The sequence below is a fragment of the Opisthorchis viverrini genome (assembly GCF_000715545.1).
Source record: "Opisthorchis viverrini unplaced genomic scaffold opera_v5_5, whole genome shotgun sequence".
In the NCBI taxonomy this organism is placed as follows: domain Eukaryota; kingdom Metazoa; phylum Platyhelminthes; class Trematoda; order Opisthorchiida; family Opisthorchiidae; genus Opisthorchis; species Opisthorchis viverrini.
Window position 1 is genome coordinate 1,008,922 of NW_008751661.1, and position 14,674 is coordinate 1,023,595.

General features: G+C 40.7%; 2 protein-coding genes across 2 annotated transcripts in view; one reads left to right on the top strand and one right to left on the bottom strand.

The window, feature by feature from the left end:
* Nucleotides 1-1,635: 1,635 nt before the first annotated feature.
* The window catches only part of T265_12566 (hypothetical protein), a gene marked incomplete at both ends in the record, with an annotated part of 55,842 nt that continues 42,803 nt past the window's right edge, over nucleotides 1,636-14,674 (top strand). Inside the window, one exon of the mRNA XM_009164390.1 lies at nucleotides 1,636-1,804. Coding sequence (XP_009162654.1) covers nucleotides 1,636-1,804 — 169 coding nt within the window. The remainder of the gene's footprint in view (nucleotides 1,805-14,674) is intronic.
* Nucleotides 2,079-10,279, bottom strand: T265_00499 (hypothetical protein; the record flags this gene model as incomplete). Its single annotated transcript, XM_009164303.1, has 3 exons — nucleotides 2,079-2,327; nucleotides 4,247-4,486; nucleotides 10,067-10,279. 3 exons carry the CDS (start codon nucleotides 10,277-10,279, stop codon nucleotides 2,079-2,081), a joined length of 702 nt encoding a protein of 233 aa, XP_009162567.1.

Consider the following 14,674-nt stretch of genomic DNA (forward strand, 5'->3'; position numbering starts at 1 on the left):
CCTGCTAGAAGCAAGCAAATCGATCGAGGTAAGTGTTCCCTGTTTTATGATCACTATTTACCAGACACTTCGTTTCACGAACTACAAATTCGGTAACCATACGGCTACTGAAATACTGCATGTTCTTCATTACCGTCCGTAAGGTATTGTGGGAATACGGCACTCTTGTGAGAAAGAGTGGTGTATCTCCCCAAAATTGATAGTGTTTATAGCTACACAGAAATTTTGGTGTTGGATAACGGGTGTTTGGCCTCGATGCCACCATATTTGGCTCGAGTGATGCCTAATTGTGGATAACTGTCTAAGTGCACCCAAACTTAGTCTGTATCATTTCCGGTGGTTTGAACATGGGGCTTCCCGAAAACCGATCATGATATTAAAGTTACCAACCAGAATACACTGACCCAACCACTGTTGTCAGTCGAGTCCACCTGGGATAGAAAGTGATGATAGTGCAGGACACGAGTGTTCAAGCCATGTTTGAAACAGAGTGGTCCAAAAATAGATAGGTCAAACAAAATTCTGGTGTGAACAGATCCATCTACATAGATATCCTATTCAAGCGGATGTTGGTTAGGAACCAATCGAGTGCAGCATTCTGTCGACAACATTTGTATGCCCCACTGAGTTGATTTCGAAGTTTTCTTTTACTTTAGAGGTTGAATATCGAATCTTATAATAAGTTTATAGTTACGATAATCTACATCTTATGCAGACATCGCATTTTGGTCTAAAGAAAAGGTGTTTGTCTGTTGCGGTCAGCTAAAGCTACAATCCAACTTAATAATCCACGTTTGGTGGGAAACACAAAAGAAATCGTACGCTACCTCGAGTAAAATATCCTGAACAAACATGTGTAGTGAGATGAACAGGACATCAGTATCTGTCTATGTAATCCACACTTCTGCATTGAGCGTTAATCCCCAATTTGTTTGTCTCCCATTGAATGAAGTTGCCTAGTAGTGATGTAATCCTTTTTACTACGTAAACTGTGGACTCAGCTACCTCTCAAACACGGATCCATGAGTGCACGTAAACATCTGCATGGTAATTAAGTGATATTAGATAAGTATATGATGCATAAACCTGAGAACCAGCCGCCGGAAATAAGTCACACACGAGTTCCAACATCTCTATAAAATCTAGAGAAAGCATTTGGCAACAATCCTCAATAATTCAAACCTCTCTGAGCTTTCAACCTAGTCCTGGTAAACTCAGTGAGAATGATGCCAAATCAACTCTCACTTTCATCGTATTCGTTGGCTGTATCCCTATTTGTCCCTCGGCTGACAATCAGACTTGAGTACATTCTAGTATGCATAGATATTTGACACCGCGTATTGTAGTTTCACAGTTGAAACCAGGTTGATTTGAAGTCTCATCGAGGTCTCACTCCTTTGCCACAAGTTTGTGCACCACCTGATTTCTTTTGTTTTTGGTGAACGAGCCATCCGACTTATGGATGTGAAAAGTACGCGATTGGCTGTTGATGAGGCACAGCAAGCCTGGTGGCCTCCACATTGGTCAGTTATCACGTTTACTACGCCCGGATTTTTGATTGGTCAATAGTACATTTATCATCAAATTCGCTACTAAACACTCATATTTCCACTATCTTTACTGTCACTGCAAAAACTCGAAACTACAGTTTTACCGGGCGGATATCCTTCTGCATTTATTGTTTTGAAATGTTTCCTTCTGTATGGCTGCAATGAGACTACGACAAGTTTGAACGGAAGCAAAACCGATCCACAAAACTGCATTCAGATGTACGGAGCAGCTGCTGGTGGGAGGAAGGGCAAAGGTGAGTAAATTGGAGAGAAGTTATTCTGGAAAATTAGAGCACATTAGTTGGTTATTAGCTGAGATCATACTTGAATTTGAGTCATCGCCATTTAAAAGCTAGTCAATAAACAAGATAAACAACTCATTTTGAACGCGTCCGGATTTTTCAAACAAATGCCTATTGGAGTATATCTTTGTGGTGCACTATTCATAAGATTTCTGGAAATCCGTCCACAGCCCACGACCGGGTTTTCCTTTTTTGGGGCTCATCAGGTAGGCGCAGTCCCCGGGTTTCAGGGTTTCCCCGGGATCCCCGGGGTCGGCGCCTCACCGGGGGACCCCAAAAGGGCGAAACGGGTCGTGGGTAATCGACGGATTTTCAGCAACCTTATGAGTAGCGCACTACAAAGATATACATGTATCGCGATATCTCGAATATTGTAGCGACTGAAACATGAGGCGGCCTGGTGCAGCACATTCACTTGCCTGAAAAACATCACAAACGGAGATTCAGGTGGGTTCCAGATGAGTCTCTCGAAAAACTAAATTAGTTTGCAAATGAGTGTATATACGCTTATTGGAGTACTTCGCGACAGCAGAATCTGCCATGCCACAGTGGGTGGGAAGTACTCCTATAATCTCAAGCAAACAGAGCGCAGGCTTTTGTGTTCATTTCTGAATCGAAAAGCCTGATTTGCTCGGCGAAATGAGTAATATCCAACATCTGCACTGGTTCTCTTCGTGTCACTTCCAAAACCATTACATGAAACTTTTCATCCATCCCCAAATTTTTTAGTGTAAGCCTGGTCGAGTTTTGCAAAAAACGCCAGTAAAACTCTAAAAATGGTGCAGTGCCGGACTTATCAGATAACTTTAGGTTTTCTTGCGAGGTTGATGAGCTCCTGCATCTGCAGATTCATTCAGCTTTGATGTTTCGAGAAATTACACCTTGATAAGACCCGGAAAAGACGATAGCCTATAATGGATGCGCTTACAAACAAAAGCAAACTAGAGGATAAACCAATTGTTTGCTTGTTTAAGTGGCATTTCAGTACATATATTGCCACCAGTAAATGAGAACAAAAATGATGTACCACGGGTTACTTTAATTACGTTCGCTTCAAGGGGTCAGAAATTTTCAACATTTGAAAGGTAGAACTCTAAACGTTTGTCAAGTTCAACTGCAATGTGCTCTTAAATTTAATCGATTAGGCTCGAACTGTTCCACCTCTTCAGTTTCTCTGGCGTCAGGAAAACTTTGACGGTTCACGGTTTACTAATGCGGCCGTTCTGTGCTACTTCACTTAAACAGTTTAGTATTTTCCTAGGACCCTTAAAATAGGTTTTCTGTGTTTCAAAATATATAAACTTTTTCTGAAGTAAGGTCACTGTCTGGGGAAGATGATTCAAACTCAAAAGGGTTAATAGGTGGTTTTTCCAAATTTAGGAGACAATTTCTGAATAAAGTCGATTTTACCTGGTGTGTAGCTCCTTTAGGCAGAGAGTCTCTTTAAAGAGTGTTGTTTCAAGGGCTTTCAGAAGTTAAAGATCAAACCTTTAAAAGGTCAACAAATATAATTAGGATGAATGATATAATTAAATTTTTAGTGAATTCAAGAAATCTCTATGGAAATGCAAAATCTGAATACGTATTGTTCGCCTATCAGACCTGCTGTAGCTATTATTCCGTTTCGAAATTTCCTCACTACTCAAAATTTGGGCAACCTGTCCAGTCAAGAAAACACTCCGATACCCCGTTGACCTCTGGCTCAGGAGTCCTCACTCAATGAGAAGGTAAACTGCGTAATTAATGGATGACTAAGTTACTTGTACTGTTGGCTGAACAGGATAGTAACCCAGGTAATTGCAGGTTCGAAACTCTGTAGGGACTCATGAGTCAAGCACTGCCGATGATTTCGGACAGAGATGACACATCTGCACCGTTTTGCTTGACAGCCCAACAAAACTCTGCTCCAGGATGAAATGCCAACGAATATGCTGTTTGTGATTCTGTGTTTTGTTCGCAAACGAAACTGCGTTGAACTGGCTAAGAGCACTTATTCTCTGGTACACTTTCCCGGTAGTTAGTATTCTAAATATAGGCCAAGCTATGCCAACACAGTTGTTCATGTAACCGCTTAAAATGGACGTCTGTGAGCACGTTGTACGATAGGTTCACTGTTCTACCGCATTCCTTTATCAATTTGCTAAGGCTGGCTGGGGATCACACAGCAGCAGGGAGACAAGTGCGACGTCAAAAGTAACAATCAACTACTAGGTTTGCTTTTTAAAGGTAAGTGGAAGACTAACGTGTATCTGACGGTTTCGACAATATAGAATCCAGTTTTTCATTCGTCTGATACACTGTCGTTGAATTTGTCAGTCAGAAATCACCCGTTTTGAAGAGAAATTTACACACCAAAGATCACTGGCAACAAAAATTTTTTTAGTTTCACATCACTGTCGTTTTGAACAGTCGTACTTCTGTCCTGGCGCAATTATTCATGCGAATCCGCACCAAACGGGAGGGAAGCACTGGACTCGAGTTTTTCTTCTTAGACCTCAGTAGCAGTGCATATCCAATGGCCGTGCCGGGGTTTGAACTCCGGACACCTGACATGCGAGGTGGACGTGTTACCACTATCCCACCAGCGTACATTGGACGCATCTGAATGCACTGCTGATGCACTGCTGATGAGCTCTAACAAGAGCAAAACTCGAGTCGAGTGCTTCCCCCATTAGGTGTGGATTCGCATGAATAATTGCGCCAGGACGGAAGTACGACTGTTCAAAACGAGAGTGATGTGAAACCGAACAATACACCTCCCGCCAAACCTCCACATGCATCAAAAAATTGTTTGTTAAGGACATATAATATGAACGTGGAACGTCATTTGTAAAGTGATCTGTTTAAGGTCACAAGGCTAGTGAAACACTATAAACTTTTATTTTAGCTATTTGGATGAAAGAAGCAGTGGGTCACATTTAGGGAGATTCCCCCCCAGTCTATCATGCGTTGGAAATCGGTAACGAGGGTTTCAGAAGAGCTAAAAGAGGTGTCTTAAGAAGGCATACATCATCCGCTAGAGATAGGGATAGGAGACTGAAATTTAGAGTATTTTATCGTATCTTGCCAAAATAATTTAGGAGCCACTATGACTGAAAACATTTTTCAAGACGAACTGACTTCGTGTCCGTGTAATCGACTATTACACGAACGTTTTCAGATAGCACGAATTCCGATCTCTCACGTTCGGTAAATACTCATGGAGTGAGCTTTAACCAGTTTTTATAGTCTGCCCGTCGGTTTGTTGTAGCTGAGAGAGTTTGGTTGGAAAAGAAGCGGATATTTTAAACCAACCGACAGTTTCAACCTCAAAGATCCTAATAATTCACGGTTATGTTGTCCCAAATTGAGTTCAAGGTTTTAGCAATATTCTTGCAGGCATAAGGACTGTTATCAACTCAGTCAGACAGAATGAAAATCGAGTTAGCTTTTGGCCTACTCCGAGCTGACCCGGGACTACGCCAGACTCTTCTTGCTTAGCACTCGAACATTTTCAACCCGTTTGCCGAATGATGTTATTAATTTGCAGCTAAAGGCAAATGTTTAGCGCAAAAGAAAAACCTTGTGAGCGTTGATACTCTTCAAAGAGGCATTTTGACGCATCAAAGAATAGATCAAATTTGCGTTAACACTAAAAAATCAAAGAATAGTTTTTCCATTCAGTCGATGGACGCAAAAAACTCTGAAAAAGTTAAAATGGTGAACTAATTGAAGATGCCTAAGTTCAGTCTGTCCGCACTCAGTCTGCTACACAAGTACTACAGCCATCCTGATCTGCTGGTATTGATTTTACTCTACGCTGCCACCGGAAAAATTGGTTCATGAAGGATCGATACTCATCCCCACATAATGATAGAAGCTTACAGAAATTTTCAACACAGGTAGCTCAAATCCGAATAATCAAACGCGAACGCAAGGAAAATCACTGGAGTGTGAGATTTGTAAAGAATTTGGAACGACACGCTGCTCAAAGGAATCACCGTTCGCAGTAAACCATCTTTTAAATTGCTGCTAGATAATCAATTTTTTTAAACATAAATGTATTTGGTAATTTCAGGAAGAGGTAAAATCGGTTTAACATGCGAATCCCATCCTAGCATCAAAAAGTTATTGTACGACCATTTTGAAATCTGCGCGAAGCCTGCGGCACCCGAAATAAGCAGCCTTTATTTGCCAGTGGTTTTATAAGGGCATATACAAAAGATTCATCCGCTAAGCTTAGAAAGAAACAGTCGCGATGCCGGAGTTGGGTTAGAATCACTTATCTTCTGGTCCGTAAGTTTGCGCTCTATCCATCAAGCTGTTTCAAGCTTTATAGAACAAATAGTGCGTCTGGGTAACAGAGTAGATAACTCTTCCTCATTGAGTTGTTTTCCCAATCTCAATGAGCTATTGGAAACGCGCTTTCATCTCCTTGTGTCAAATCAAAAACTGCTACTGTGGTTGACAGGGAACTAATCATTTTAGTTCAAGGACACCGTGAGATTTTTGACAATCTGACATCCCTTATTGTAAAAGTACTTAAAAAACACTACCTCAGAATGGATTTCTTGCAAAGTGAGGCAAAATACTTTTCTATAGTTGTAAATGGTAGGTCTTTTCATGGCCTACTCTCGAGTCAAATTTAAGTAGGCTGGTGATGTCACAGCTTAAATACATTTTTTCTGAACTTTTAAATTGGTTCGACCATCGTCTTATTAAACCCAACCCACTAAAGTGCATCAATGTCCTTCTCAATGACATCCCTGTAAAAGTACTTAAAAAAATACTACCTCGAATGGATTTCTTGCAAAGTGAGGCAAAATACTTTTCTATAGTTGTAAATGGTAGGTCTTTTCATGGCCTACTCTCGAGTCAAATTTAAGTAGGCTGGTGATGTCACCTTAGCTTAAATACATTCTTTCTGAACTGTTATATTGGTTCGACCATCGTCTTATTAAACTCAACCCACTAAAGTGCATCAATGTCCTTCTCAACCTTATTGAAATCGTAAGGCAGCTTGTGTCCCACTTCTCTAGACTTTTTTGGTATTAAACAGGCCGATCAAAAGAATACATTGTCAAAGTCGTGCACTAAATTTAAAAAAAAAACAGTTTTTCAGTTTCATTTTCTGAGGCGTATGTGCCCTCACTTACACGGAATTGGTGAGTAAGGTATTAAACAGGCCGATCAAAAGATTACATTGTCACAGTCGTGCACTAAATTAAAAAAACGGTTTTTCAGTTTCATTTTCTGAGGCGTATCTGCCCTCACTTACACGGAATTGGTGAGTAACTTTCGTCACCGCTTGTGGCCTCTCTGTTTTGCATCTTCGAATAGGCACAAAGGACTATAATATATGCCTTTAGATTCACAATCCCATAGCTCGATGAGATAACATGACATCCTGAAAGCAGGTATACTGGCGCCATGTTCATTTGAAAAGATATCATAAACAAGAAATTCAGTCGAGCTTCTCTTGGTAAAACCAATTTGTTATGCGAACGGTTGCATTTCGCATTATCAGAACCTTTCACCAGTTTAGTATGATTTCCAAACGGAAAATCGAATACTGCTTCCAGCTGATGAGCCCCGTAATGACGAAAACGAGTTGTGGGCTGTCGAATAGGTCTCATCAACTTTTGTGAGTAGTGTTTTTGGGAAACTAAATTACTAAAACTAAACTGAATTAAAAACAGATTTTGTACAGCAAATTCAGTTGGTGGATAACATAAATGAACAATCCGGTTTTTATCTAGTTAACACCACTGTAGTTCAAAAAATGAATATAATTTAGGGGTTTTAAATGATGTTTAAAAGCTACCGGTGGCCACAAAAATTTCACCTGAAATAACCTTATTATCCATAGTTAGTGCACTCAAATGTCTCCTGTTTTTTTTTAAATTTATGCCATGAAAATTTACAAGTCTGGCAATGATCTCAAGGCAAAATGGAAACAAATTTATATTTCTGTATTCTATTCTATTTGATGGTACTCCATCTCGTTGACATTCATTTGAGGGGGATATAATCGGAGGGCAGTTCAAGGAGGTCAGTGGGATGACGTTCACATCAGGTTACCTTTGAATGCAATAGAGGCGTTAGCAACAATTGCGCGCGTTAGCGTTGTCAAAGGCAGTAATACTATGGACATTTTTTGTCCTGCGTTAAGAAAGGCTAATCTGTTCTCTTCCGAAGTTCTATTAATAGACCTTGAACGTTTGCATTACGTTTTATGTTAGCTTGGCGTTTTGATTTTTGCTAAATTGAACACATCCGGTTGTTGAAATCCTCGATGTCTAGTTTGATCCTGTCTGTGCTATCTGCTCTATGCATAGCATTTGGGCGGAAGTCCATATTTATCGAACTGCCACTTAGTCTGATGGTTTGGGCGAAATTTGGTTTTTATTCTAAAGTTTGTCAATGAAACCAACAAATTCAACGATTACTTGGGAAGAGGACTGAGCCTGGTATTGTTGTACAATAAAGTTTAGCCGACTGACTGAGTGACATTCATAGGTTGTTTATCGCGGATCAGTCGCTAACTGTATCTTGCAACGATGTGTTTAATCTGTGCGACAAATAGCCAGACCATTTCGCTCACTTCAGTGGGTGCCTCAACAGTAGTAGAGTTAAATTTGGTGAAAGATTTAGAAAAAAAACCTGTTTTACTCCTCATCATGATTGTCTTCTGAAAAAAAAACTTTTCCCCATCACACCACCGGTCAGGGAATAAAATTCAGAACATAGTGGTTCCTCAACAAGTTTACTGAAAGCTGCCAAACACTCGTATTATGGGCACCGTATTTTTCTTGATCTAACAGTCAGTTGGAAATATGTATACGCGGAATGCGTTTTACGTGTGCTTTTTTATGTGTGCGGTTATGTATCTAAAATAGAAATACGTTACCCAACGCGCAAAGAATTTGAGCCCGTGCTTATATTAGACTAGGTCTTTCTTCTAATACAGAAGAAGCATAAATAGAATTTCTGCTGCTACTCTCGGATACGCCGGTCACTTGACCGACCAGAAAAGAAATAGCGGGCAAAATCACAAAGTAGGAAGCGATGAGGGCACTCAGGTTCAAATTCCCGATAAACCTTTGTATGACACCAGTATGACAACTCATCAAATCACCTTCTAAAGAAATATATGCCAATGTATCCCAATGCTCGTTTTTTCGGCCGAACAAAAAGTTAACTGGTTGACTGTCATAGTCTTTGGCGGTAAATGTCAACTAGGCTGGTCAACGTTTTATGAGGAATGTATTCACTAGGTAAATGTCCGTTTTGTCGTTTTTAAATCAGGCAAAATAGTCTGTCTTACAGCAGACACGTTGGATGCTTTCGTTGGCATTTTAGTAACTGCTAGCAACTGTGAGCAGAATTTATCTCTGCTAGCTGTTGTGATTGGAGGGTCTGCGGCTTCGTCTAGAATAGGAGTGATACTGACAAAGTCTGCTGTTTAACTTCGTTGTGGAATCTTTTTGCCTAAAATTACCTTCATTCACTTAGAGTAGTACAACAAAGCAGTACGTCCGATGTCCAAATCTTGTTAGTTTTCATGAGAGTTATTGATAACGACCAGTTCCTTATTCATGACCACTTAAATATCCAACTTCTCATAAGGTGTGGTTTGCAAATTACATAGTTTGTTCAACTGACAAACGATTTTTTGGGAGGAGCCCTGGATTCTACCCATTCCCATCGTCGTAATCCCGGTCATGTTGTTTGTGTCTTTCAAGCTACCATTCTTTCAGCCATCGTTGAGGGCTCATCAATTAGGCGCAGTCCCTGAATTTCCGTCAAATTTATGATCTACTTGACTGACTGCGACAAATACAATCTTTTGCAGATCAATCTGGTTTTCACGGGAGACTCACGCGAATCGCTCGTTTATGATGTTCTTCGACTGACTGTGCTGCACACAGACCGCATCATGTTTCGTTGGGCACGATATTCGAGATATCGCAGTATATCTTCATAAAGGAAACAACTCACAGGTTTGCTGAAAACTCTTCGACAGCCCTCGACTGGTTTCACCCTACTTGAGGCTCATCAGCTAGGTTCAGTCCCTGAGTTTCCTTCAACGTTATGTTTTTCTTAAATCCCAGTTGCACGAAATTGGCGAATTACAATCAGTTGCATACAAAGTTGTGACCAAACTGGCCAACTCATTGAACGAAATTGGTTTTTCGGGAGACTCACCTGAAACCTAGTGTAATAGGTCTATACATGCATCGCGATATCTTGAATATCAAACCAACTGAAACATGAGGCGGCCTGATGCAGCACATATGGTCGCTTGAAAACATCATAAGTGAGAAATTTAGCTAGGTTCCAGGTGAGTCTGTTGACAAACCAGATTTCTTTGCAAGCGAGTTTATTATTGTGTGTGTGCTGGGAGAAAATTTCTCTCTTTGGAGTGAGAACGATTGTTAGAGACATGCTTTCAGCTTATTATTATTTGTTTTTGCTGGGCTGGGTAACTTGATTGCAAATGTTTCATCCCCAATCGAGGTGACGTCATTAGTGCGTTGTTAGAAAGCGTAGTGGTGCGTAGCAATGTTTTGGTGGTTGTGTTTTAGCAAGCGTAGTGATGCGTAGCAATGTTTTGGTGGTTGTGTTTTTGGCGGTGAAGCGTCGGTAGACTTCCTGCAAAAAGAACTTGGACGTCGGTTATTCAGCCATAGGTCCTAAAGACACCGAGGTCACGTCAAACAGAGTCCTCATGATCACTTTTCCGCCGTAAATCACACTCCTGTTTGTTTAAAGTTATTTGAAGCGGAGACCTTAAACAGCAATCTGTAAGATGACATCTGTATACTCACTCGACCTAAAACCCTTTTTTCCGGTAAAAAAAGTAAAGTCCAGCGTTAGCACATTTTAGGCTAAAACAATAATGTGAACTGCTTTCATTCACAAGCTTTCCGGTATTTACGCGCCTTTACTTTTATTTAGGGAAGTAGAAGTCGGTTCATCGTGCATTAGCTATCAAGTAACATGAAGTCCGAGTATCAAATTAAGCTGTCAACTACTCACTTGTGTTCCGCTTAGTTCGCCTGTGTTCGTGGGTTGCGCCATGGTAGTGAACTGTTTTCTGCTTGAAAGGCACACCAGATGGAGACTTCTTAAATCAAACTTACATTACCACTAAACTCTGACATCCTGATTATTTATTCGAGAAAATCAAGATACGACACATGGGTCAACACTGTTTGGGCTTTATCCAAATGCAGGCCTACAACGGCAACTACAGTGAGAAATGGTGGAATGGACAAGATGTTTCTACCTAAAAAAGGTGTTTACCAAAAAAGGTGCACGGAATGAATAAAACGTGGTATAATGCCCTCTCAATTTGAAGCATAGAGTAACGGCTTTACTTCATCTATGGTAGCGAATTACGGAATCGTTTGGAATGAAAGTGCTCGGTCAATTAATCATGTGTTGTACTTCTGTGAATTCAACAAGGTCGTCTCAAGAGTCAAGAACAATTTATCATGTCAGTGAAATGGAACAATTCGCCGGCATGACTGCTTTGACACTATCCTGAAGACTTCAGATGCCAAGTTTTGAAACTAAGCGAACCCAATAGGAAATGCCTAAAGAGGAACAAGTAGTCGAGCTACGCATCAGAGCGTCTTTCTTCCTATTTGAATCAGAGCCATTAAGTAGGACCCAAACTCTCCCAAGATGATGAGGCAATACAAATAGCCCACCTCATTGATTGTTGGCTAACTTTTTTAACCCTATGTCCACTAACAGTCACAATATGTAGAAGACCTCAATATCCGTTGGCTATTTGGTCTTTTGGGGACATTCTCGCCTCGCGTCTACAGAGTGAACTAGGGCCTGCTTTTTTTGGGAAATAGATAGAGCTTAATGTTTTGAGAATTGCGATCAAACGCAAGTCCTAGGTATATATTTTAATTGAAGTCAATTCCTGTCAAGTGCACGAAGTCATTGGATGACCATGGTAACGGTAAGTAGTATTTCGCGGGCATATTTTTCGTGGTAATTTGTTTGACTGAATTATAGATTTAAAAAATTGTCTTTAAAAGCGCATCTATGCATCAGAATGTCTGATAAATCCAAGAATAATCGTGTGGATCACGCAGTGTTTTTAAGCATAAAACCACCTACTTGGTCTGAAGGTGTTTGTTTCCCTGACCGTAGTTCCATCTTGCGTGATCCCGTGAATAATACTACTGAAAGCATTATTACTCACTCTAGCTCCCACAATTTGCTCACGAACTAGCACCATTCTTATCGAGACGAAACTAGCTGATTGAAGGGCCGTGCTCGACTGACTGACACTTCACGGGGGACTGTCACTCATTCCCAGGAATCACGCAACGTGAATTTACAATTCCGGTGACAAGCAAAAAAACCTCCCGTTTGAAATGCGCCAACGGAATTCCGCTTGGGTGGAACGCCTCGGCGCGTTGATTTGATCACGCTGCGTATCTTAGGTGAGATAAAATATGCGTGAAAAGAGCTTGCAATTCCAAGCGAGCTATAAAATAAAGGCATTAAGTGCAGATTTACTGTTCCTCAGTGGCAAATACTTTTTACAGTACCTTAAAACAAAGGTTTCCGGCTCGGGAATGTCTGCGTTTAAGGAAACGAAATAAATCTATATCAAAGTTTGATGGAGAATTCATCACCCAGCTTACATACCCTTCGATTGTTGAATTATCGGAGTAAGTGTTTTGCTACCTCAGCGAAGCAGGGGTTTGACGGGATTCTACGGCAAAACGGAAGAAACACACCTTTTTGTGCTTGTGCTTCTTTACAGAGAACCAGATATCACACAACAATGCGGCTAAGGTGGGTGGCTACCCTAAGGCAAGCCAACATCCCACCAGCCAACCATCATGAGTCTGAAAACTAGAAAGTAAGAGAAGTGATCCCAGAATTCCCGGTGTCAACGGGTCCCTTGTCATTTGTAGTGACCATGGCTGGGTCCGACATATTAAACGAAAAGTTGCCTGTCGTCGGTATCCTAAAAACAACCTCATCATTGGGATGTGGCTAGTTGGATGACAATGAATAAGTGACAACAACTGTAGTTGCAATACGCTGATGTTTTCAGACGAGATTTGGCAAAGTGCATACTATATATCGTGGTCTTTGTTTAGCTCAACAAAGTACTGTATGAAAGTTTGCAGCGAGGTAAACTAACAATTATTTGTCAGGAACAGATAATTACAGATTGCTCGAGCTGATTCTGATTTTCAAACTAAACCATAATCAGCTATCACAGACGATGTCTGTATGTTTTTCTGTAGCGAAGTCAAATAACCAGTGGTTTAAAAAGTGAGAAACCCATGTAAACATTACCTGAGGTTTTAATCACAGGAGTTTCCGCACTACTTATAAAATATCAGCAGCCTTTTGAATTCTGAATCGGATTTGGCGCCAAACATTCAGAACCATTCTGAGTTTCCGCCTACTTATAAAATATCAGTAACCTTTTGAATTCTGAATCGGATTTGGCGCCAAACATTCAGAACCATTCTAATTAGTCCAGGTGCTCAGTTCTTTATTGAGTTTTGCATAGAGCCGTCTTCCTACGAAGGTTTCTTCCAAAAGAAGACCAACCTCTAGGAAAGCTAACAACAGCATTCCTAGTCCAGAGTGACTACCGTTGAATTTCTGCCCAAAGATGAGTTTTTCTTGAGACAGACCGAATCCCTCATCTCCTGTGTCCATTGTAAATAATCCGTTCGTAGTTTGAAAGAATGAAGTTTCGATATTTCGACGGCAGTTTTCTTTTACTGACGGATGTTCAACATTGGAAAACCAAGATACACCGAACGTGCTTCAATCCATTTTCTATAAAGTATACTCTTTTAGTAGTATGGGCTAACTCGGCTCGGGCGCGTGTCACATGTGACCATGATTACAAGTTCCATCAGGTGTAGAACACACTACGTCTAGCTAGATCCTCGTGAGTCAGCAGCCGACTAACTGAGTTTCGACTGCTCCTTTCAGCGCGTTACACCGACGGTAACGTTAAGTTTACACCACACCACACAGATTATATGTGAAACCTTGGGGCCAAATTAGTTTAGTGCGCTAGACACATACAGTTAAGGCCTTCTGAGAAACACGTTTTTAGCGACATGAGAATCGATCATCAGAAAGCCACTTGGACTAATGGTGCATGCATTAAAATCAAAACCTCTGTCATAGTAAAACCAATCAAATAACCCAGATCTTTCGTTGAATTCATCTTTCTAACCGTCCTAAGGTTTGAGTTTTATGTAGCGTCTGCAACCGCATCTTTTCTGGAAGAGAATTCCAAAATGATTAGTTCACCAACTGTTTTCTAAAAACACGAGACCGTGAATTTCAAAATGATTAGTTCACCAACTGTTTTCTAAAAACACGTGACCGTGCATTTAGTAATGTTTGTCACCCTCAGCACCAACGAACTGGACGTTTTCTTGAGTTAGAAGGTTTCACTGAGAGCTCTCTACTTTACTTACATTAAATTTCAGGGAAATTTTCACGTCCCTAAGAAATCCGTCTTACCAGAAATTTCATGACACATTCATACTGATATCATGATGTTTCCGGAGTTGCATAAGCCACATCATTGAGCGATCTCGTTGTAACGAACTGACTGAGAAAACTAACGTTTTCTGACCAAGCGAGGGATAGCTAGCTCACTCGAGAGACATAGAAAGATTGACGCTCAGTTAGAACAATTCTACTGCTGTGAGGTCAAGACAGCACCGCAGAACCCGTTTGGAATGCAACAGTTTGAAAAGAATTGCTCACGAGCTACTTGACTGCTTATAGACATATTGGGTGGAAACATGAGAGTATCATTAA